At 34.1% G+C, this 22499-nt stretch overlaps 1 protein-coding gene across 8 annotated transcripts in view; it reads left to right on the top strand.

Moving 5' to 3' along the window:
• The window catches only part of Ppp3cb (protein phosphatase 3, catalytic subunit, beta isoform), a 47210-nt gene that overhangs the window by 19092 nt on the left and 5619 nt on the right, over positions 1-22499 (top strand). For 3 of the 8 annotated variants that reach the window (XM_006518708.2, XM_006518707.2, XM_017315921.2), the window contains 9 exons: positions 2980-3125; positions 3383-3522; positions 3626-3703; positions 3808-3902; positions 6803-6928; positions 11882-11959; positions 15982-16008; positions 17982-18066; positions 18761-18858. In XM_006518708.2, coding sequence (XP_006518771.1) covers positions 2980-3125; positions 3383-3522; positions 3626-3703; positions 3808-3902; positions 6803-6928; positions 11882-11959; positions 15982-16008; positions 17982-18066; positions 18761-18858 — 873 coding nt within the window. Of the gene's footprint in view, positions 1-2979; positions 3126-3382; positions 3523-3625; positions 3704-3807; positions 3903-6802; positions 6929-11881; positions 11960-15981; positions 16009-17981; positions 18067-18760; positions 19812-22499 lie in introns of those variants that run through there. The other 5 variants (NM_001310426.1, XM_006518711.2, NM_001310427.1 and 2 more) reach the window with 3 other exon arrangements.

Below are 22499 nucleotides of genomic sequence, written 5' to 3'. Positions count from 1 at the left end.
AAACTATGTATGTATGTATGTGAGTATGGATGTGCACACATGTGTAGGTACAGGTACAGGCCAAAGACTTGAGTTACTTAATGTGAGTGTTGGTAACTAAACTTAGGTATTCTGGAAGAACAAGGGCGCTTAACCACTGAGCCATTTTCCAGGCCTGAACTGAAATTCTTTTTCTTTTTCTTTTTTTTTTTTTTTTTTGCCATGGTATGTTTTCTTTTTTTTTTAAAAGATTTATTTATTTATTTATTTATTTATTTATTTATTTATTTATTTATTTATTTATTTATTATATGTAAGTACACTGTAGCTGACCTCAGACACACCAGAAGAGGGCATCAGCTCTCATTACGGGTGGTTGTGAGCCACCATGTGGTTGCTGGGATTTGAACTTTGGACCTTCGGAAGAGCAGTTGGGTGCTCTTACCCACTGAGCCATCTCACCAGCCCTGAAATTCTTAACCTATAACTTTTATCTCTTATTTTCTTTCAACTAAAGCAGTAATAATCTATAAGCAACTACATGATATAGAGCATTGTTGGCCTTTTTCACACCTATACTTGGGCTGATTCAATTAATATCTGCAACAATATTAAGTCTTTGAATTAAGTTCTAAAAAGAGGAATTTAATTCTATGGTGTTAGAGGGACCAAATACAAAAGTATGTAGATGCATAAGTCTCATAAAATTTTGTAATATTTGTTTATAATGTGCATGGCCTCTCAAATAACTTAAAATATCTCTAGGACATCTTTAATACATAACAGCATAACTGCTATGAAAATGACTGAAGTTACTATATTGTTTAGTAAATATTGACAAGGGAACAAATAAGTTTATGTGTTTATTATGAAGGCATTTTTTTTTCCTGAATAATTTTGAGCAGAGGTTGGCTTAGTTCACAGATAAAAGAACTTATAATACAGAGAACTGATTATAATTTTAGAATTGATGGAGCATGGTGGCACATGTTTTTAATCTACACCCTCAGGAGGAATACATAAGTGATCTATATGTGTTTGAGGTCAGCCTCATCTATATACTGAGTTCCAGGGCTGCATACTGAGACCTTGTCTATAAAAATGGAGAAAGATTGAGTAAGGGACATAAAGACAAAGAAGAAACCGCATTGAATATTACAGATACAATCATCTAATTTCAAGATGATGCAGTCAAACATAAGATGAAATATGGAAAATACATGTTTGATCTAAGATTTTTATTAGACCACATTACTGAACAATTGGTCTGTCAGTTGTCTATAAGCTAAGATACCCTGGTTGCTAGTTGAATAGGAATTTTTCTTTCTTTAGAGTGTTTATAGTTATGTATATGGGTATGTGTCTGTGTAGGAGTTGGTGAGTGTTAGTGCCAGATGTATCTGAAACTTTTGGACCAGTTATAGACGGTTGTGAGACATTTTATATAGGTGCTAAAACTCAAAATTGCAGTCCTTTGGAAGAGCACAAAGTTCTCTTAACTGCTGAGCCATTTCCCTAGCCCCAGGATTTTTCTTATGTTTGATTGTTACTAAAGATCCCTACCCTTATGCATGTGCATATTTTCTTTCCCACATTTAGACCCAGGAAGAAGAGACCATAGGACCTCCTTAGTATTAGGTCATATGCTTATTACCCTATGGGTAAGATAAACCTCTATCTTGAAATCAGAAATAAATAAGGGAAAAAAAGAACAACTTAGGTCTTTTTGTTTTTCTTAGATGACTATAAGATAATAAAATATCAATCAAAGATGTCACTTAATAAGGAATTTAATGAGCTATTAGATTCAGGAATGTGCAGTTACTTTTTTTTTTAAGATTTATTTATTTTATTTTACTTAAGTACACTGTAACTGTCTTCAGACATATCAGAAGAGGGCATCAGATCCCACTACAAATGGCTGTGAGCCACTGTGTGGTTGCTGGAAATCTCAGGACCCCTGGAAAAGCAGTCAGTGCTCTTAACACCTGAGCCATCTCTCCAGCCCACATTGTGCCTTAAAAGTAAACGATAGTTTGATTTGATAGGGTTTTGTCTTTCATGAGTTTCTGTATTGGCTTCCTGCTTCACTGCTCATTTTAGGTCTTCAAGTGGGTAAACTTTGAATTTTGTTGTAATAATGTGGTAAAATTTTAGGATTATTTAATATTAGAATTAAGTTAGTGTTAAAAGTTTAATCTCAAAGTACAGTTTTAATTTTTCTTTATTAGGCCTATGGAAGTTCAAAGTTGAACTGTTTTTAGAAGCTTCATTTACTTATTATAATATTTTATGACTGTCTACTACATATCCAAAATGAATTATAGCAAATATTTATCTTTGTGAGACTGACAACTTGGCAGATTTCTGTTGAATCTTAAGATGGAGAAGCTTTTAAAAAGATCTATGTATAGTAAACTTAATTCTTTGTGATGTTGTATTTCTGTGAATTTTAACAATTGCATAATAGTGCCCATTACTGTATTTGTGATACAGAAGTTTCCTTGTGCCAAAAATTCATTTTTGCTGTGTTTTTAGGTTTTATTTTTGCTTTTTTACCCATTCTCAACTTAGGACTAACTGATGACTACCACTCTGATATTTTCTGTGCTCCCTTGTTTTAGCTACAGTAGTCAGTTTAGAAAATTCCCTATAACAGTTGAAACTAGCTATTCAAAACGCACTAAAAATGAAAAAACAAGTATAAAATATTATAAAAGAGAATAGGAAAAATCTAGTATTGCTGTATATGTAAAGAATAACTGGGTCTGTGAGATGGCTCAGCAGGTAAAGACACTTGCCACCAAGCCTGATAATCTGAGTTTGGTAGTCCAAACCCATGTGTAGAAAGAGAATTGAATCTCGCAAGTTGCTCTGTAATTTTCATATATGCCATACACTTGTGTGTACACACGTACATACACAACTAAATAAATGTAAAAATAAAACATTCTTAAAATAGCAAAGAATTTTCAAATGCTAATATTCTTCTTTCTCTAGGTAAAATTAAATATTCAGAAAGAGTCTATGAAGCTTGTATGGAGGCTTTTGACAGCTTGCCCCTTGCTGCACTTCTAAACCAACAATTTCTTTGTGTTCATGGTGGACTTTCACCAGAAATACACACACTGGATGATATTAGGAGAGTGAGTATAACTAGCTTCTGAAGTTGGTTCCTGTTAACAATATTTTTGATTATAGAGTCTTTAAAAGCATCAAATTTATTTTCACTGGTGAGATTAGATAATGATAAAAATTTATATACTGGTTAGTAGACTGATTCAAGGAAATAGCTCTTGGTGATTTAGAACACTGTAGTACATACTATACTCAAAGTTGGGGTCACTTATGTGCATTTTGTCTTTACTTGAGAAGTTATTTCTTTATGTCTTTTATTTCACAGTTAGATAGATTTAAAGAGCCACCTGCATTTGGACCAATGTGTGACTTGCTATGGTCTGATCCTTCTGAAGACTTTGGAAATGAAAAATCACAAGAACATTTTAGTCATAATACAGTTCGAGGATGTTCTTATTTTTATAAGTAAGGAAAAACATCCAAGATTAATCACATTTTTTTTTGTATAAGAAGTTTATGTTTCATACGAAAAGAATTATTTTACTTAATTTACTCTTTTCCCCTACAGCTATCCAGCAGTGTGTGAATTTTTGCAAAACAATAATTTGTTATCGATTATTAGAGCTCATGAAGCTCAAGATGCAGGGTAAGAATTCTGTTTCCCTAGCCCAAAATTACACTTAAATATAAATCAAACTTAGTAATCATGAGTGATGCTTTACGATGCATATTAAGCTATTTGTTTTGCAGCTATAGAATGTACAGAAAAAGTCAAACTACAGGGTTTCCTTCATTAATAACAATTTTTTCGGCACCTAATTACTTAGATGTCTACAATAATAAAGGTAAGATATTGTTGATTAAAAAAATCTGTATAGACAACTTAGTCTTTTAATTTACTTTAAAAATAATATGGGGAATTGTTTGAAACTGTCCAAATCTTTATTAAAAAAACAAAAACCTAAGATATAAGGGAGGGGAGAGAAAAAGAAATAAAACTCAAAATATACACTCAAGTTGTATGCAGCCTACTCTACAACTTGTTCCTCATAAAGCTGTTTGTAAAAGTGCTCTGAGTTAAGCACGGCCACAGATGGTTTTGAGTCAAGTACTACCACTGATGAGTTTTCTAAGCCCTCTCTTAAATCTTCCTGTATAACTGAATGTGTTCATGTCTGGGTAGACTCGCTGCTCTCACCATTTCATTTGCAGTATCTACTTGTTTACTTGATCATGTTTGTTTTATGTTCACCAATACAGGTTTTCTTCTTGTTTTTTCCCCTTCTTTTTTTTCAGTAGTGTTAAATTACTTCTGCAAGATTTGAGGGTTTTGGGGTTTTGTTGTTGTTGTTTTTTTGTTTTTGTTTGTTTGTTTTTTTTAAATAATCCTCTTTGGTCTACTTTTAGAGATACCCTTCTCTTTTTTTTAATTTGCTTTTAACCTTTTCCTTATACCCTTCTTTACCCCCTATTCTAGGCATCTATTTCTCCCCTCTCCCCTTTCTCTTAATTTGATCTAACTATAAAGATTGGATTTCATTTTATTCTGAACATAATTTACTGATTGAAAATGCTTCAGGTTTGTAATCTAGTTAAATATGTTCCAGGGACATGGAAGATGAGAGGGGCTTTACGTAGTTCACATCTTCAGAGGAAGAAATTAAGAGGCTGGCTTCTATTCTGTCTCGACATGTCTAGAATGCAGTTGAAATCATAGCTTCAGAGTCAGACTAGATTAGCTGTGCCGGGGGGGGGGGGGGGAACAGGAGGTTAAAGATGTTAAAAAGTACATTTAGAAAGATAATGAGGTCACTGATAAATGTGCATCATGGTTTGAAAGTTTTTGATGATGGTAGGTGAGAGTTAAAAGATTCAAATATTAGTCTGTGATCAAACAGCATACTAGATAATTTTCATATAGAATATGTGATAAGCATATATAAGTAATGAAATATGGCTTCCTTTTTTAAAAGAACCATTTCTAAGCTTATCAAGATTAAAATTGATTGGTACATCTGTCTGCCAGTACCCAAACTCTTCAGATGTGTTGTCTCTTAATGTAAAAGGAGCAAGTATTCACTGTTAGCTTGATTGCTTCCTTTCTGCTTGTCCTTTGTCAGTTTGACTTAGGAGGCTAAGGAAATCAGTTTTTATTTTTAATTTTTAAAAGTGGGACTCAAACCACTAAATGCTCTGTCAGAATGAAATGTCTCAGTAGATCTGATTTGTGCATAAATGATGTTGATGATTTGAGTATTTATATAGAGTGGGCATATTTTTGATGTTTCATTCTTACTCAGAAGGCAGTTCCCTGATTTTGTATTTTTTTTCCTTTTCTCCTTTAAATAAAAAGTCTGAAAGGTTGGTATCAGCCTATAATTTCTGAGACTATCATTAAGATGTTTTTGTTTAACATATGAGTTGTATAAGGGACAAAAAACATACTTGTGAGTTAGTAAATGGTAACAGAAAGCAGGGTTGCTTTTTGTTCTATGCTAACTAGAATTTCAAATGTTGGATTTAGTGTCTCCATTTCAGTGCTTTTCCTTAAAAGGGGGCAGAGGATAGTCCATCTTATTATAAGATGAACAGGCCTTTGTGGCCATACTTCCCTACCATGCTGTATTAATCCATCTGAGACCCAAAGCACTAGGCAAATTAATCATGAACTGAAGTCTTAGAACTATGAGCCAGAGTATTTTTATGTTGAAAAACATTCACATATTTATAAAGTATTTTAAACCTTTTTAATGGTTTCATATGGAACACTTTCTGATCTTTAACTTTTAAAAGACAGGGTAGACATTTTTATTACATCTTATAGATGAAAGGTAATGAATTGCATAGCCAGCTCATGCTGTACTTCAGTTTTGGATATATCACTTCTAATTCTATGATCCATAAAGTAGTATAACCAGTATCTGAAACTTAGGTAGGTAATGCTCATCTTATTGTATTGGGACATTAGAAAGATATCTAAAATTGAGGTGAATATATATTCTGGGAGTATTTAGTTATACCATTATTCTCTTCTGGTTATTTTAATAAATTAGTTTTTTTCCTAAATGAAGTAAAATACTCCTTCGAAATAGTTCATCTGATTTTATAAACTAAGTGTAAGAAATACACTTATACACTCATAATTTCTAAATTGGTGAGTTTTTTATTTGTTTGCTCTATTGAATTTAGCTGTTCTTATTAGATTGCCTACAGTTAAAAGGATCTTCTTTAATGTCTCAACTTTGTGCACTTTAAAAAAGAACTAGAAAATTGCTCATGGCCCTTCTGTGTTTTCCATAAAAATTGATATTCACAATTTTGCATTTAGTAGCAATATATGTTCATCATTGGATTATAAAGTAAAACAAGCATTCAGAAAGGAATCTGAATTTTTTATTAATAATTATTAAAAATTTTATATTTTTACATATTTTAAACTGGACATGGTTGCACATGTCCTTACTCTCAGCATGCAGGAGGTCTAGGCAAGTAGATCTCTATGAGTTCGAGGCTGATCTAGTCTACATAGTGAGTTCTGGGCCAGACAGGGCTATAAGTAAGACCCAGTCTACAAGAAGTAAATAATGTGTCATTGCAAAAAGAATTCATTCCTGTTTCCCACTATCTAACTTGTATCCTACTTGTCTCTGTATCTCCCTCCTCATAAACAGTTACTATGTTTTATAGATTTGATGTCTTCAGGCTCAAGATAGTTTGTTATACTGATGTTTAACTTCCCTTGCAGCTGCTGTACTAAAGTATGAAAATAATGTGATGAACATTCGACAGTTTAATTGCTCTCCACATCCTTATTGGTTGCCCAATTTTATGGATGTCTTTACATGGTCTTTACCATTTGTTGGAGAAAAAGGTGCGATTTTTGTTTTTTTGGGGGGGTATTTTTACAAAATAACAATCTCTTAGATTTACTCCAGTTTACTATCACAGATACATACTTGCTAGAGGAAATTAAAGCCTGGTTCCACTGTGCTTACAGCTGTACTTGTGTCTGTGGGTGTGGATATGACAGCCTCAAAGATATTTTGGTTCAATGTTTACAGCCCCCATGAGTGAGGATGTCTGGGGGACTGGGAGAGGATTTATAAATAGCCTGATGTTGTCTTCAGCTGTTGGATTTTCTTTCATTTTGAGTTAAGTGTAATTTTTATAGAGGGTTAGCTTTGCTTTGGAGTGGACACTTCTGTATTCTAATACCATTTGTGGAGATTGCACAGCGGTTCATGGGAGAATTTAGTCATTGTTACTTTGGCAGTATTCTCAGTGGAATAAGAATTCCAGGCTCACTGACAATTCCCCTATAGCAAAAAATATTTTGTTTCTGTTTTTGTTTTAAAGAAATGATGCTTTCTGACATGTTGAGAAATAACCATTAGAAATTTTACCTTTGAGAAGTAATCATTGGGCTTTTAAAGAGATAACAAATGCTGTTTAAGAATTTTTTTCCTAGTTGTATAGAATTCTTAGGATTTTGTTGCCCTTTTCACAATAGTGTTCACTCTTTTTTTCTTCCTCCCTTTTTTTCTTTCTAAATAGGGCAGTTCATCAGATTGTGTCAAATTGATAGTGTGAGAATACAGATAGACTTACAAAACCATTTGCTCTATATCCCCTCTATTTTTTCACACCTCTTCCATGTTACAAAATATGTCAACTCTGCCAGGGCAATTTTGGGTTCTAAAATTCAGAGTTAATAATTATATTGTATGTGTGCATGTATGTATGTATGCTATGTTATGAGTTTCAGTAGATGGCCTTTACTCATTTACTCAGTAGGGCTGATGTTAAGTTTATATGGAGATAGAATTACCTATGTTAGCATTTGAGAAGAGGACAGTTAAGGGCTTAGGTGAAAGGGATGCATTACACTTATAACCTTCTATCTTTAGGGTATGAGAAATAGTTCAATCATAGCATCATCAAGCGAAGGGAATTTAAGAATTCATCTTGGTCACTGTGTTGTCTCTAGGCTAGATTGAAGCTCAGTTACTTTTAATTGAGGGTGGAGTATGGGGATCAGAATAAAGCAAAGAGGAAAGGGACTAATTTGTACATTCTAATTTAGTTATCTTATACCTCCCTGTACTATTTCATAATATCTAATGCTTCTGCTATGAGTGTTTAAACAAGTAGAGATCACAGCTTATAATTATTAACTTTTATTGTCTACTTCGAAAATTTAGACTTCTATTTGTCTGCTACAAGTGAAGAGAGGATGGAAAGTAGTAGACTACTGTTGATATTCTCACATTTGATTGCTGCCAGATGATCTTTAGTTCCTTTCTATTAAGTTTTTTAAAAATCACATTGTGTGTGTGTGCGCATGCGTGCGTGTGCCACGCATGTGCACATGTGTCATGCACACATGAGGAGGCCAAAGGAAAATGAGAGTCAGTTTTCTTCTACCATGTTGGTCTCTGGGATAGAACTTGGGTCAACAGGCTTGGCAGCAAGCATCCTGATCCACAGAGCCATCTTGCCAGACTTTGGTAGTTCTTTTGCTATTCTAATGCATCATATAATTTTGTAAAGTTTGGAAATGTTGAGCTGCGTGTGGCAGAACAAATAAGCATAGCAGTGGGAGTAAGAGGATAGAGGCAGTAAGGAGTTTGAGGCCAGCGTGGGTTACATAATAGTACTCTCTTCCTCGGGCCTGGATAGATGGCTCATTAGTTAACTGTTTTTCCAGAAGACCCAAATTCATTTCCCAGCACCTTTGTCAGGTGACTCACATCTACTTGTAGCTGCAACTCCAGGGAAGAACCAACACCTTTGGCTTCCAATAATACCCTGTCTCCAACAAACAAATAACAATCTTGTAAGGTGTGGAAATACTATAATTTTATGAACAGTTTTTCCTGTGGATGTCCTGTAAAGTATAAGAAAGTAAATCTCAAAAGGTTGGTAGTGTCAGTAAGATGTTTCCAGCTGACAGAAGTAGTTGCCAAGAAAACCTGACCTCTGAGATTAACCCCCCCCCAACCCCCAATGGGAAGAAGAGAATCAATACCCAAAGCTTCCCCCCGACCTCCACACATAAATGCCAAGACTGTGGCACGTAGGTGCCTCCTACATGTATCATACACACAGTAACAGTGAAATTAAGTTTTTTTTTAAAAATTTATTTTTTATTTATATGAGTACATTGCAGGTGTCTTCAGATACACACTAGAAGAGAGCATCAGATCCCATTACAGATGGCTATAAGCCATCATGTGGTTGCAGGGAATTGAACTCAGGACCTTTGGAAGAACAATCAGTGCTCTTAACCACTGAGCCATCTCTCCAGCCCTGAAATTAAGCTTTTTAAAACTTAAAAAAGAAAACCCCGGGTTAATAAAGCTAGGCAGATGGGGCTTATTCCTGTAGTGTCTGCACTGAGGAGCCTGAGCAGAAGTATTTCTGCACATTTAAACCACATTGTGCACTTCAGGTCATCCAGGGCTACAAGAATGAGACTTATGGCAATCCCCTTGTCTTCAGCCTCCAAAGTATAGGGTCATAGTTCTGACTCAGCTCCTCTGTTTTCAGAACCGCTTTGCAATTTCATTGAAAAAACAAAACAACAACAACAACAAAAAAAATGAAGCCTACATTTCTTTGTTCGTTTGTTTGTTTTCCCCAAAATAAAGGTTCTCTGTGTAGCCTTCGCTGTCCTGGAACCAGTTCTGTAGACTTGGCTGGCCTTGAACTGAAGAGATCTGTTAGGGTTAGGTTCTATGTACCTCATGCTGTTTAACATAAATATCCCAAAATTCATGGCCCTCTTGCCTCATTCTCCCCAGAGAGATCTGTCTGCCTTTGCCTCCTGGGTGCTGCGATTAAAGGCAGATGGCACCACTTCTGGTATGTTCAGATCTTTATGTGGGTATTGGGCCTTGAACTCAGATCCTCATACCTACACAGAAAATTTTACAGATTAAGCTCTCTCTCCCTTGTCCTGTTTTTGGTTTCTGTTTTTGAGACCAGGTCTTACCATGCTGCTCAGGCTGGCCTGAAACTTGTGATCCTTGTGCCTTAGCTGTATAAATTTGATTATAGGTCAGTGTGCCATCACTCCTGGCTTATGTAACATTCTAGAGATCTATCCATATTGAAGACTGAATCTAAACTTCATTCCTTTTCATGACTTGAGTAGTACTATGTTATATTGTATAGATATACTACCTTTTGCTTATTTATTCATAATTATGATTCATATTTTTATAAGTGTACAATATATGTGTGTATATATTCTAGATGTAAATCTCTTATTAGATAAATGATTTGGAAATATTTTCCCCCATTCTTTGGGCTGGAATTTTACTTTGATGATAGTAGTTTTTGGTTTTTTTGGTTTATTTATATTTTAATTTTTATTTATTTACTTTTCATCCCATTCACTGCCTCTCTACCGGTCACCTCCTTCCTTCCTTCCCCTTCCTTCCCCTTTTCCTCTGAGAGGGTGGAAGCCCCTTCTGTGTATCCCCCAACCCTGGCAACATCAAGTCTCTGCAGGGTTAGTTGCATCCTTTTAGGCCAGACAAAGCAGCCCAGCTAGAAGAGCATATCCCACAGTCATCAACAGCTTTTGGGATAGCTCCTGCTCCAGTTGTTCAGGACCCACATGAAGACCAAGCTGCACATCTGCTGTGTGTGTATGTGGGGGCTGGGGGCTGGGGTAACGGGGCCTAGGTCCGGTTTCTATATGTTCTTTGCTTGGTGGTTCAGTCTCTTTAGTACCCCAAGGGCCCAGGTTAGTTGACTCTGTTGGTCTTCCTATTTCCTTTGGGGCCCACAGTTCTTCCCCCAACTCTTCAATAAAAGTTTCCAGTCTCCATCTACTGTTTGGCTGTGGGTCTCTGCATCTGTCTGAGTCAGCCTTGCTAGTAGACTTCTGTCTGTGAGCATAACAGAGTATCATTAATAGTGTCAAAGATTAGTGCTTGACTATAGTATGGGTCTCAAGTTGGTCTGGTTTATTTAGGTTGGCCATTCCCCAGACTTTGTTCCATCTTCTGTCTCTGCATTTCTTTTAGACAGAATAAATTTGGGGTCGGAAGTTCTGTGATAGTTTGATAGTAGTTTTGGAAACATATTTTACTTTGTCTTTAAAATGGGATCTTCTTATATTGCCCAAGCTAGAGCCAGAGCTGAGGTGAAGCAGCTCTGCTTCAGTGCTGTGAGTAGAGCATTGACACATGCTTCTGTTGCTTGTTTCAGAGGTTTGTGATTTTGATGAAATTTCATCTAATTCCTAAGAATTAATTACCTAGTTTATAAATATTTACCCCCATTTTTTCCCTAAGTATTTTATAGTTTTAGCCCTTTGGTTCCATCCTGAGTTAGTTTTCATTCAGTGTACTATGGGCGGGGGGGCGGAGTCTGACTTGTTCCTTTTCAGTAGACATGCAATTTTGAAAACCATTCTGTGTCTGCTGAATTTTTTTGGCACCCACATTAAAAAAAAAATCAACTGACATTAACTGTGGACTTTTATTTCTGGACCTCATTTACTTATGAGACCATTTTATAGTTTTTGTAACTTCTTCATAAAATGGAAAACTGAAGTCTGGTTTATAGTTCCTCTCAGATGTTATTTATTGAAACTCTAATATTTCTTAGCAGTTTGTGTGTGTATGTGTGTGTGTGTGTTTTAATGTTTCTCAGAGTTCTTATCTGTTAAATTGCTTTCATTTTAAAGTTTTTTTGTTTTAAAAATTTCATCATTCCTGCTCTCACGAGGTATCATATTGAATTATTGCTGTATATATATGTGGGCAATTGTATGTTGGCATCTAACATATTCTCTTTTCTTTTTGAATAGTGACAGAAATGTTGGTAAATGTTCTGAGTATTTGTTCTGATGATGAACTAATGACAGAAGGTGAAGACCAGTTTGATGGTATGAATACTCATCTTACTATTTCCATTATGAAGTGATACCTCTATAACTACTGAGTCTCAGTACACTCTATCCAAAAAAAAAAAAAAAGCATTGCTTTCCCATGGCTATCCTATTTGATTAAGTGAGAATTTACCCACCCCCTCACTCAGCGTGTACGCATGCACACACACACATTTTAAGTTTTGAGAATAATTTAGGTAGGTATTGTTTATTTATTTATTTATTTTTAGTAGTGTGGGACTTTTAGGGAAAGGGAAGTTTGGAAGAAAGAACAGAAACAAGAAAATGGAGAGTTATTCTTGATGAATACAGACATTACTTTTTGAAGAGGTTATTTAGTACAGTGTTCATGGCTCATCTCTGAAGTCCTACTATTGTAGTCACTTCTTTATCGATGTAGGTTGTTCTCACTATGGTGTACTTATGTTCTAAAAGACCCCTTGCCGATTTGCTAAAGATTTTGGAAGTTTGTTTTTCCTTTTCTATAGAAACGAGGTTATATGTGGTTGTTAGCTCTTAACATAAGCCAACAAACTTGTGTGCCTTTATACATATTTATAGTATGTATAAAGGAATACCATTAAAAATTATTGTGTTTTATGTTTTGAAATTTTTACTTAAAAATTTAAAGCTACTTAAATTTTAGCAGAGTAAATATAAAGATACAATGTATCTTACACACATCAGGCTGGCCTCAAAACTCACCCGGTAGTTGATAACCTTGAACTCCCTAATCTTCACTTCCTAATCACTGAGATTATAGGCATGTGCCATCTTCCTTGGCTTTTTCTATTGTGTTCTCTTATTACTGTACCTTTGTTAGTAACTTAAAAGGAAATTTATGTTAGGTTTTTGGGGATGGTTGGGATAAACATTTTTTTCTTCTGAGTTTCTATTTTAAAATATTTCATCATACATAGCTTATTTTCCCTTAAAAAATATAAGTAGTTGTAATTTCTGTATCACTGTATCACTAGGTTCAGATTTTAATTCCTTATGAGTGGCTCTGAGGCTTCAGGCAAATTGTTTACACTTTTGGATTTATGCTTCCCTCATCAATTTGAGTATAATAACTATTCATGTTATAGGCATTGAGATAATATTGAGATGATGATTGAAATAATTTTTGGCACATGCCTTGTATGTTTTTCAGTTTCTTAAGTTTTCTGTCAGTTTATCACATTTGCTGAAATTTTCAGTGGATGTTTTAATTGGTTTATGTTAACTATATGTCTAGTATTTTGAAAATAATGTTTAGCTTTCAAACTAAAGATTTCTTATATAATTAGTACATTTACTGAAAAAAATTTTTTAATTCATTTATTTATTGAAAGATCTATTTTATTTATGAGGGCTCTATCTGCACACAGCTGCATATCAAAAGAGGGCATCAGAATTCATTATCGATAAACTACCATGTGGTTGCTTGGAATTGAACTCAGGATCTCTGGAAGAGCAGCCAGTGCCTTTAACCGCTTGAGCCATCTCTCTATCCAAATACATTTACTGAAATTTACTCCACTGAATTTATAATTACTTCAGTTAGAATTTTTTTGACAGAAAGTTAAATTGAAACTAGAATTTTTATTTTTTTTAATTCTCACTACTACTCAACTGCTATATTTAACATCTACTTTGTATTCAGGAACTCATTGTTGTTTTAAAGGTTTGTTTTATATCTAGAAAGATGGGTAGAATTTTTTTGTATGGTAATTTAAGTAGTGTTTTTATATATAACTTCTAAAAATAAGTCCTTCCCATTAGGCTGGTAGTATTTCCTAACGTTTGCCATTGTATATTTTCAATGTTGTTATTAGTGTTGTCAATACCATATTTAGTATGAGTAGTAGTAATAGGTAGTTTCTTGTAATAAAAGAAAAAAGGTTTTATAGTTAAGGCTAACTTGGTACTTAGTTTGAGTACCTATAATTTATATGAAGATAAAATAATCAATATTTTAAAATTTAACAAGGAATATACAAAAGGTTATTAAACTGGAAAAAGAATACAATTTATCAGCTGCCTAAAGCATAGAAGTATTAGTATATATATTCCTTTTAAAGAGCTTATATTTATCTTAATGTTTTCCATCATAAGATAAAAATTATGCCAGTTTATTTATTTGTTGTATTATTCTTGCATTCCAGGGATGAATCAAATTTTATTATTAAAGAGGCAGTATTGATGAAAACGATATTGGTTTAGTAGTATCTTTCACTTTCATTCATAGCTATATAGTCATGAAAAAGCACCCAACTTCTTTGGATCTTCTCATTTATAAATTGGAGAGTACAGAAAAGATGACATTTTATTCTCAAGTAACTTGTACAGTTTTCTGCACCATTTATGACATTGTTTCTATGGGAAGATATATTGAGTTCTCTTTTTTATTCTAAAAATAGATCTCCTGTCATTGTCAGCATCACAAGTGCATTTATTCCTCCTTTTTTCACCCTTTCACTAACAAAGTATTAGTATCAGAAATTATGAAGAAAATTTTAAAAATTTGAGTCCAGGAGTTTATATAGGGGAATGGGAGTGGTTTGGGAGAGAAAGCATTAAAAGAATGGAGGGTGTTAGGGTGGACACTAAAGCTCAGCATAGGGTCCAGAAAAGAACTACTGGAAGCCCTCCTGTCCCCATGCTTCCATGCATCATCCCTCTTACCCTGTCCTTCTTTGTCACTCCTTTCTACTTTTCTTTCACCACGATGGCATGATTTCTCTCTTTTCTTTCTCTTTTCCTGAACCTCAGTTAAGCCAGCCTAGAGATATGGGAAAATTTTTTATTTTAGGAAGAAAACTTAGTAGGTTGGAGTTTGCTACAGAGATCAAATGAGGGTTCAGTTTTTCTGTAGAAAAAGGGAGAAAGTAGTATTAGAGATTTTCCAGTAGCAGGAAGCAAGAGTATGTTTTATAGGTTCACTTTTGAGATCTGCTAAAGTGGGTTAAGACTCTTATTGATGACTCTTTGGTACTCTGTATTGTTTAATGATTGTATGGGTTGTTTGGTTGCCGCCCCCCCCAAGATAAATCTGCATAAACATTGCATAAAAATGTGTACCATCCTTTGTAGAGCTGTTACTCATGAACACATTTTTTAACACTAATTTCTATGATTTTAGAATGCATACATTTCTTTCAAATGCTTTTGTCTTCAGTTTTTGCAAAAGAAATGCATAATCTATGTATTATAGTGTCACTAAGTTAAACTCTAGTTTTAGTTAAACTCTAGTATAATCATGTATCTTAGCAATAAGATCTGGAAAACTCAAACTACCTCTACTGCCTACTCTTATAGCTATGTACTTGGTAGCAATAGCAATCTGTCACACTTTTTATAAAAAGATGTTCAGTTTCACAGATAGGATTGTAACAAACAGCATATTGTTAAATTTGAATATATGCAAACATTCTACAATTCAGATTCAAGAAATCATGTCATCTAGTCATGGAATGTGGGAGACTCAATGTTTTTATACGGGGAGTGGTTGAGGCTTTTCACTGAGAAAAGTTACCTACATTTCCTGTATATTCTACAGATTTTGCATATGTTGGTGTCCTTGAAGAACCACATGAGTTTGTATCTTATTTGTGTCATTGCTTTTCACTTAACATACTTTCATGGGTGGCATATTTCCTTAGGGTTATGGCTATAAGTGTGTGGTTGTTAGCACAGTCTTTTATTGGTCTTACGTGTTTTCATGTTTTTTTCCTGTCCCTAATTATGTCTATTTTCATCAAAAATTATAATCACTCTGTTCATAATTTCTTTCTGAACACATATCCTTTAAGAAATCTTTGCTTTAGAGTTCTACGCTATAGCATCTGTCTTTTATTCACCAAATTCTACAGTACTACATTTTTCAAAATTTCAAATATGAGGGCCTTCATTTTTCTCCCTTTCTTTCTACATTCATCCTTCAGTACCACTGCCAAGTTAAATTTCTATCTTTTTATTTGTCTCAACCACCTTTTCTCCATCATTCACTTCCTTTTTTCTGGACTCTCCATCTGAAGAACGGCTCATATATGGCAATAAAAAAGGTACAGACCAGACAGAGTAACATTGTTTTGAAATATGACTTTATAAGTTACTTCATGTCCGTGTAAGTTGGCACATTCATTGACTAATGTTTTGAAAGTCTTTTTGGGCCTTGTGCAAATTTAGCTTGACATGTGAGTTAGTATTTGATGTTTTAGAAGTCATATTCCAAGACATCTGTCTTTCTGTGCATGGAAATAGTTTTCCCTCTTTTCATTCCTCTTGTTTTAAAATTTCATTCTTTTGCTTATTTGTAATGTTTTGTCCTTTTTCCTGCATGATTAGGGGTGTTTGATTGTCTTATTTCCCCAAAGTACTTTTACAGTGGACATTTACTTTAATATGATGCATGATGTGTTTGTAGACTGATTTTAAATCCCGATTTGTACAGTGTGTTTATATTTCTTAAAATTTTAAATTTGAAATCAGTATAGTTTTTATATCATTTGGATTTACAAGTATATAAATTAAGGCTGAAAAGATAAATGTATATTGTTATAGCCATCCTTGTTAACCTACTACTCCATACACAAACTATTTTAAAATTTCTGCCAATTTAAAAATAAAATCTGTATTAATTTATTAGAAGAAAATCAGACTTTCTATCCTTGGAAGAGTTATTTAGTAAACTCAGGGTTTGTTTGGTTGGTTTTTTTCTTTTTTCATTTTTTCATTTGTTTTTTGTCTATTAAATAAGGAAATATACCTAGTGTGTCTTCAGATTCTGATATTCTTTGATACTTAACCTTTTTAGTTAATCTGAAGAACACGTCTTTGATGCTGTAATGACCGCATAGTTTTGGGCGTGGAGCTTCAGTGCTCTATATTATCCTTTAGAGAATAACAAATAAGGTAACTGGAGCCCTGCTCTCTAAATACATGCTGTTTTCATCAATGAACTTGGGCCTTTTTTTTCCTGTTTTCATTTTAATTAGATCTAGTTATCATCTTAGTTTTTAATTTTATGTATTTGTAGTCTGTTTGAATTTTAAATGAAATGCTGTCACATACAACAAGATTTCTGATTGTTCAGACCTCATACCTAAGGTTTATTTATTTTGCTCTAGCATCTTGGCCATTCCTTGACCTTCTTCTCAACAATGGTGCTTCCATATGTGTGTTTTCATCGTGTTGAAGCACGGGTGTAAGGGAACACACTCTGGTCCAGAGTAACTAGTTGCTGTATATGTGGTAACAGCAGGACTGAGGTTATTGTTCTTGCTGGAGACCAAAGGAAGGAAGAGTGATCCTTTGAGTCTGTCCAGGGAGCCAGCTCTTTGTTGCATTCTTTAGCTAGTTTTTCAGGGGAATCTTTTCTTAGTGTTTATCTCATATCTGCCTATGGTTATTAAAGCTTGCATGATTTTAGAGGACAGCTAGTCCATGAAGTTAAGAGATATTCATTGTTTCTAAAATACTGCTTGTGGTCCCTACTTTGTGATCACCTTTGTAATTATTGTTACCTTCGTACATTTTTTTTGTAGATTAACTTAGAGTAAAGAAGCTTATTTTTTATAATATGACATATTTCTAGTGTGCATGTTAAAGGCTTTTGTGATGAACAGAAGCCTTCCATTTGTCTTATTCTGCATGCCATAGGCTCCCATGAAAATTAAAAATTAGAGAATTGTTTCTATGTTTCTATTTTTTGTCCTTTGGCTTGTAATCCAAGTTGGGCTCAAGTCTCCCCACCCCTACTCCATTTCACTTCTCTCCTGATTAGTCAGTGGTGAAAGATAATTAACATTTGTGAATTGTTCTTATCAGTCCTCAGTTTTTGACTAGTGTTGGGCTAATCATTGAGGGACTGAGAAACTTTCTGGCATGAGTTCATCTTGTCTTCTCCATGTGAGCTGGTAGCAGGAGTCCTGGTATTGATTTAGATGAGGTTGGAATAGGCTAGAAGAATAATAAAATAATGCTTGAGTGCCCTAAACTTGAGCCTTTTTTTTTTTTCTGTTTATTCCATTGAAAGTAGGTTCAGCTGCAGCCCGGAAAGAAATCATAAGAAACAAGATCCGAGCAATTGGCAAGATGGCAAGAGTCTTCTCTGTTCTCAGGTACTGATACATTTTCCTGGTTCTTTGCAAAAACTATTTCTTTGTATTCTATGAACATTGTTCTGGTTGATACCTAAAAGCAATTGGTTTTCTTTTTATATTGAAGCTAGGTGTAGGGTTGTGTATGTTTAAGGGAATAGAAATTCATTTGAAGCTAGTGGTGTTTCGTTTGCTTGTTTTTGTTTTTTATAGTGGTGCTGGTATCAAATCCAGGACCTAAAACATACTAAGCACACAGTCTGCCACTGAAATTTAATCTTGTGATGGAATTTATACCTTGAAAATCAGACCAGGAAAGATTGCTGGTGAATTTTCTCATCCATATAATCCTACATCTGTTTTGTGAGAGTACAACTTAAACTTCTTGGGGTTAAAATTTAGGAAGATGAGATTTCAGGAAAACAATATATGCTTCAATTATAATATGTCTACCCTCCTAAATGAAACATCTAGAAAATAAGTATCTTGGAATTGAGGGAAATATGTTAATAACAATGAATGTAATAAATTATATACATGGACTACATCTGGGCCATAGTTCTTCTTTTGCAAATACTTACTGGTAGATTTTAATTTTGTTCCTTTTTGCTTTTTGAAATTTTGGGGATCAAGCCCAGTGCACTGTGCATACTAGGCAAATGCTGTACCTCTGAGCTACTAATCCTTCTTGTACTTGTTAAATTTCTCACTGTAGGGAGGAGAGTGAAAGCGTGCTGACACTCAAGGGCCTGACTCCCACAGGGATGTTGCCTAGTGGAGTGTTGGCTGGAGGACGGCAGACCTTGCAAAGTGGTAATGATGTTATGCAACTTGCTGTGCCTCAGATGGACTGGGGCACAACTCACTCTTTTGCTAACAATACACATAATGCATGCAGGGAACTCCTTCTGCTTTTTAGTTCCTGTCTTAGCAGCTGACATATGCAGGGTATTATGTGATAGGCATCTGATTAGTACCTGGCCAGGGCATAATATTGATAGAACAAGTTGTCTTTTAACTGAAAATAACAATCAGTTTCCCAGATTTTCATAAGGTGATATGGGGAGCAGCTCATGTCATAATTCCGAAATATTTATTCATTTGTTTAATGCACCCCTTTCTTTCAAAAGCCTCAGTCAAGAATGTGAATCAGGGATATATCTATATATCTATTTACACACATACATAAATATATATAACTAAAATGGAAATGTAATTCCAAGTTTCTTACTTTTAAAATTTACGTAATTGTATTAGATTTTGCTTATGTTTTCAAGTATTTATTTTTTGAGTTAAAATTCTGCTTAGGCCCCAAAACTTCCTTTATGCACTCATTTGCCAAAAGATTTATGCTAAATTTTGTACCCTGGTAAATGATTAGAGTTTGTTTTCTGTGGTGTTTGTCAAACGTTCTATGTATAATTGACTGTCTGTAACATGCTGTTTCCTTCCTCTGCAGATATAGCTGCTTTCCTAAATCTGTCTGTCTTTCTTTAGGATAGCTGTATGTCTGTAAATATATGTTCAATTAAATTACTCTATCAGACGCTTGTCTGTCTTTTGATGTAGAAGCAACTTTGTAGCACCTTGATTTTAGGTTTGCTGCATTTGTTGCTGCACTTGGTTCAGTCTGAATATGAATGTAACATTAGATATTGAGCTATTGTTATAAAGGGTTGAATTTAAATCATGTAAGTCAAAATTGAAAGGGTGTTATAAAGTGTGCCTTTATTTTGCATGAAAATAAAAAAATTATACGTAAAGCATTCCTGTAATCTGGCTCGTTGAATATTTTATGTTTCTTTTAAAAAGCTAACTTTATTGTTTTAAGCATCTGTGTAAGTACTGGGTAAACTTTGAAAGCCCATTACAGATTGAATAGAAGAAAGAGGTGTGAATATTGCAGCCAGTACACATTAGCACACAGTCTCAATTTCTTTCCCTTATGGATAGAATACAAAATTTGTGATGTGGAAAAAACTATACATGAAGTAAGTTTGACAGGCCATTGTTTTATTAAAACAGCAATGATCTGTTGTTTTTACTACATTTTCTGGTTGGTGTAATTAGTAAATTTTTAAAGTGGGGGCAAAAAAGGAATTTAAGTATTTGAATAAATTTCAAACTCCCTCATAATGTTATTTCACTCAGTTCCAAAACAAATCCTTTTTAATTAAAGTAATTTTTGGTAGACATAATTTTTAGTTTATGCTATTTTAAAATGTATTGTTACCACTAGTGCAAACAAGAAGTACAGCTAGTACAGTAGTGGCTTTCATTTTGAATTGAAACTAAATATAACTTCAGATTTCTATGGTGAATGAGGTTTTTTGTTTAGTTGGTTTTTTTGTTTGTTTTTTTTTTTCTTTCAGTTTTTGTCACAGTTCTAAAGATCTGAAAATACAGAGCCTTGAACACTTCTGAACCACTGAACTATATACCCCATCCTTAGATCTCTTTTCTTAATTTTGGATTTAAAAAAAAGCTACTTATAATTTTCTTTGCCCTTGATTTTTCTATTACAAATATTTTTAAATGCCAAAGAAAATTACATGAATATAAATTAAAACATACACAAAACCTTAAATATTCAATAAAAATTTAAAAATTGTTAGTAGTAAAGATCATTTTAATAAGAAAAAGTATACCCTTTGTTTAGAAAAGAAAAAAAAAACAAAATTAAAAGATACCATATTTAAATACATATACTTAACATCTCTCAGTTATCCTTGGATATATTATTAGTTTTATATTGTATCCATGGCAAACAGTGCTTTCAGATTTCACACTTAGCACCTGCTAATTACATGCTTTGTTGACAGCTTGGTACTTCTATTTATTCTTAATTTGCATGCAGCCTGAAGCTCATTCCTTCAACTTGGAAATCACCCTCAACTGCAGGGAAGGTTTGGGAGACAGCAGCTTTGCTGAAGGGACTGTCTGTTCCCAGCATAGAGTGAGTTACTGGAAGGAGCTGAGCGTGAGGGGTCTAATTTGGGAAACTGGACAGCTCCCTAGTTTTGCTAGGGACGGCTCTTGATGTTATGGTTTAAGCATTTGGTTGAAGTTATTTCCCTAGCATATGAAAACTTGATTTTAAAAGAAGTGACAAAGTTCATATAGAAACCACATCTTTGAGATGTTTTATTAAAAGATTAATGTTTTAAATTTCTATAGATACAAACTCTGATGTTACTGTATATGACTAAGAGGTAATATAAAAATGAATTTAATTCTGAGACTTTAAGCCTATTTTCAGACTATAGAAGGTACCTTTTCAATATCTTAAAATTTTTTTTGGTTTACTTTTGTTTTTTAAGACAGGGTCTCACAATAATAGCCCTGGCTGGCATAGAGTTCATTGACCAGACTGCCCTTGAACTTATACAAGTCCTCTAGCCTCTGCATATGCCTGCTGGGATTAAAGGCACAAAACCACCATGCCCAGCTTCTTTTTATTATCTTTAAAGCTAGTTTACATGTTATTTCTTGGGCGGAGGGGGTTGGTTTTTAAAAACTATTAACTCTGCTGCAGTTTGATTTTTGGAGTTTTATATCTGCCCCCACCCCATAGTAATTTGATTGGGAATTAACCTTATAATTCTATCCACAACACAACCTATATAGGAAAATATTTTCTATTTCTATCTTTTAGCAATGCCAAATTTCTCTTGATCATTTATTCTTTGTTGTATTGAAAAACATAACAGTTTAAAGGCAGCACTGTACTGACACTTCTTAGCACTGTCACCTGTGTAATTATTGAAGGAAGGAGAAGAACAGTAGTGGCTTTGAGATAGAATTTTACAATTAGCAGACGTTTCTTTCTAGTTTACTATTTAAGCTTCAGATGCTTACACGGCAGTTTTAAGCCTCTCAGTTTGACAGAGTATACAGCTTACTGTCAAGTTTCAGAGCTTAGAAAGTTTATCAGTAGAATTAAAATTTTTGATGTAATTAACTAGATAGTAATTCTCTTAATGAGATCATTTTTAGTCTTAATTTATTACTGTATACAAGTTGCAGAATGCTTCATATATAATCACTTCTAGTATCACAAACTCTTAAATCATATTTTGAGGGACATTTTTTCTTCATTACACTTTATGAAGAAAAATGTTCAAATTCTGAAGGGGCTGATAATGTTTGAGGACTAAGAAGTATAGATGGTCTTTTTTCATTCTAATTTATGTATTTTCTGATTGTTCATTTGAGACAAGGTCTCTATGTAACCTTGGCTGGCCTGGAACTCAGAGCTCCACCAGCCTGAGTGCTGGGATCATAGGTGCTGCCACCCTGCCCAGTTAAATGATCATTTGACCCTGTTTTCTGTCTGGGCACATTTTGTATAGTTCTTTCCAGGTACAGAATGCTAGGGTTTGTTTTTTGTTTTTTGGGTTTTTTTCAAGGTTGAGTTCCATGGTGGGCATATAATATGTATGTCTGAGTAGAAA

Source organism: Mus musculus, chromosome 14 (assembly GCF_000001635.26).
Source record: "Mus musculus strain C57BL/6J chromosome 14, GRCm38.p6 C57BL/6J".
Taxonomy (NCBI): Eukaryota; Metazoa; Chordata; class Mammalia; order Rodentia; family Muridae; genus Mus; species Mus musculus.
Note: the sequence above shows the minus strand (reverse complement) of the source record. Positions and strands in the feature narration are given on the sequence as shown.